Here is a 2475-nt window from a genome sequence, read left to right as displayed (position 1 = left end):
TGGAGGGGGAGGGGGGGGAGGGGGAGGAGGGGGAGGGGGGGGAGGGGGAGGGGGGGGAGGAGGGGGGGAGGGGGGGAGGAGGGGGCGGAGGGGGGCAGGGGCAGGGGGGGAGGGGGGCAGGGGGAGGGGGGCAGGGGCAGGGGGGGAGGGGGGCGGGGGGAGGGGGGCAGGGGCAGGGGGGGAGGGGGGCAGGGGCAGGGGGGGAGGGGGGCAGGAGGGGAGGGGGGCAGGAGGGGAGGGGGGCAGGGGCAGAGGGGAGGGGGCAGGGGCAGGGGGGAGGGGGGCAGGGGGGGAGGGGAGAGGGGAGGGGGAGGGGGGAGGGGGAGGGGGGAGGGGGAGGGGGGAGGGGAGGGGGAGGGGGAGGGGAGAGGGAGCCGCCCACAACATCAGCGTCAGAGCGGTGAGTCTTGTGGAGACATGAACGCAGTGGGCCTAAAGCCTGCCAGCAAAGGGGTCTCACTGCCCCATCCTCTGGTGGGGGACAGGGACAGTCGAACAGCCCCCCAAACCATCTCACACTATAAACCGAGTTAGCAATGTACTGACACTGGTCAGTTTCAGTTAGATCTACTGTAAGAAATTAGTAAATTGGTAAAGAGCAGTCTGTACCTGGGTACCGGGCTTTGGCTGAGTGACCGTCTCGTACTGTACGGGCTGACTGAACGCCTCCTGCTGTATGGACTTGGCGATCTCCCACTATAATCGTACGAGCTGCTGTGTCTGTCATAGCTGGGCGATCGATGTCTGTTGTAGGGGCTCGATGACCTTTGCCTCCTGGCATAAGGACTTGGCGATCGCACATTATAACTGCTTTGGTAGGCAGCGGGCTCCCTGGAACCGTAGTACGGCGGACTCGCCGACTGTTTCCGGCTGGAATCACCAGGACTTCGCCGGTAAACATCGTAATTACTTGAAGTCCGAGACCTATAAACAGGACTGGCATCATAACCTTTGCTGTACGTCCCAAAGGGGCTGTCTTCCCGACTTGGGCTCGCCGACCGCTTGTGCCTCGGGCTCCCGCCTTTCTTTTTCGGACTGGGCGACGTGCGATAACCACGTGGTGTTTCCTTGCTCCTCTTCTGGCTCTTCAGTCGCTCCTTGTGTGTTGATTGCTCCTCTTCTCTCTCTTCCCCCTCTCTTTGTACAATTTCGCAGACTTTGACTCCTTGCTGCTGTGCTTCAAAGACGGTGAAGCTCGGTCCTTCTTCCCGCTGTCCTCCTCCTCCATCATCTGCCTTTTTGAAGAAGTCCTTTCTCTGCTGGTACTGGATTTACCAGACTCAGGCCCTTTCTCCAGCCTTCTGCCCCGGTCTTTAACCCTCTCCGTCTCCTTCGATTTGTGGTGTTCCTTAACCCGTTTGTGCGGATGGTGATGATGATGCTTGTGAACTTTAGCCGCTTTGTCCGAGCCCGTCCGTTCTTCCTTCTCCCTCCGTTCGGACTTCACGGTGACCTCGGAAAAAGTGTCAGAGTCGGAGCTGATGTCGTCGTACTCCACCAGGGACTTCACCTTGGCGAGCGGAGGCTGCGTGGCCGCTCCCAGCGAGTCCCGGCTGTGCTTGGCTCGGTGTCTCTTGTGCTTCGACGCTGCTTTGCGCCGCTCTCTGCTGCTGGAGCCGGGCTGCAGGGAGGCCGAGCCACTGCCTCCGTCCACCTTAGTCCCAGGTCTCTCCGAGCCCGGCATCTCCTCCCGGTCAACACAAACAAACAGCAAAACTAGTAAAGTGAGAGTGTGCTGACGGCGGCCCTGATCCTGATCCTCTGTCTGAACATTCACCCCAAGTGTTCCTTTTCTTCCATAATCTTTACTCTGCTGGGCCGCCACTGGCAGCAACTTCGGGCTTTACTTTAAGGCACAATAACTGGTGCCTGGGGCTTGGATTTTCCTGGCAATGTTTTGGCTCCTGAAGATTTTTTACAGGATGGGCGCCGTTTCCAAACATTAAAAACTTATTTTATTTCGTTTTGAGTTGAGTTGGAGTCCGGCAAATTGGATTAACGAACGCAAAAAAACTTGTATCTGGTATTTAAGTTTTTATCAATGATATCCCTTTGATTCTCAGCAAATGGCGCTATCAGCGTGTATATAGGACATTCTGCAATATGATAATAAGTCCTAGGCGCCTCTCTGGCCGCTACTGAGGCCGATGGAGGCGGATTGCTGGCAGCAGCCTGCCTTCAGCTTTCAAAACACCGACGCCATTGCGGCTTCAGTACCGCTCAGCCGGAAACTCAGATCTTCCAGAGGTCAAACATCTACTTCCGGACTGCCCCGTTTTCTCACAAAACCGCAAGATGGCGCTGTCCGCAACACACGATACCTCCTCCTGAACACAGGATGGCGCTGTCAGCACCCCGCAGTACCTCCTCCCGAGCAGTAGATGGCGATGGCCGCCCTACTCCACCCGGAGTACCTCCTCCCGAGCAGCGGATGGCGCTCTACACAGACCGCAGTACCTCCTCCCGAGCAGCAGA

General features: G+C 58.4%; 1 protein-coding gene across 1 annotated transcript in view; it reads right to left on the bottom strand.

Annotated features, from left to right (window-relative positions):
• cdk12 (cyclin dependent kinase 12) overlaps nucleotides 1-2214 on the bottom strand; it is a 74983-nt gene extending 72769 nt beyond the window's left edge. Inside the window, 2 exon segments of the mRNA XM_067969306.1 lie at nucleotides 610-1121; nucleotides 1124-2214. Coding sequence (XP_067825407.1) covers nucleotides 610-1121; nucleotides 1124-1684 — 1073 coding nt within the window. The 5' untranslated portion in view covers nucleotides 1685-2214.
• Nucleotides 2215-2475: the final 261 nt, after the last annotated feature.

The sequence above is a fragment of the Heptranchias perlo genome, chromosome 30 (assembly GCF_035084215.1).
Source record: "Heptranchias perlo isolate sHepPer1 chromosome 30, sHepPer1.hap1, whole genome shotgun sequence".
Taxonomy (NCBI): domain Eukaryota; kingdom Metazoa; phylum Chordata; class Chondrichthyes; order Hexanchiformes; family Hexanchidae; genus Heptranchias; species Heptranchias perlo.
This window is presented reverse-complemented; position numbering and strand designations above follow the sequence as displayed.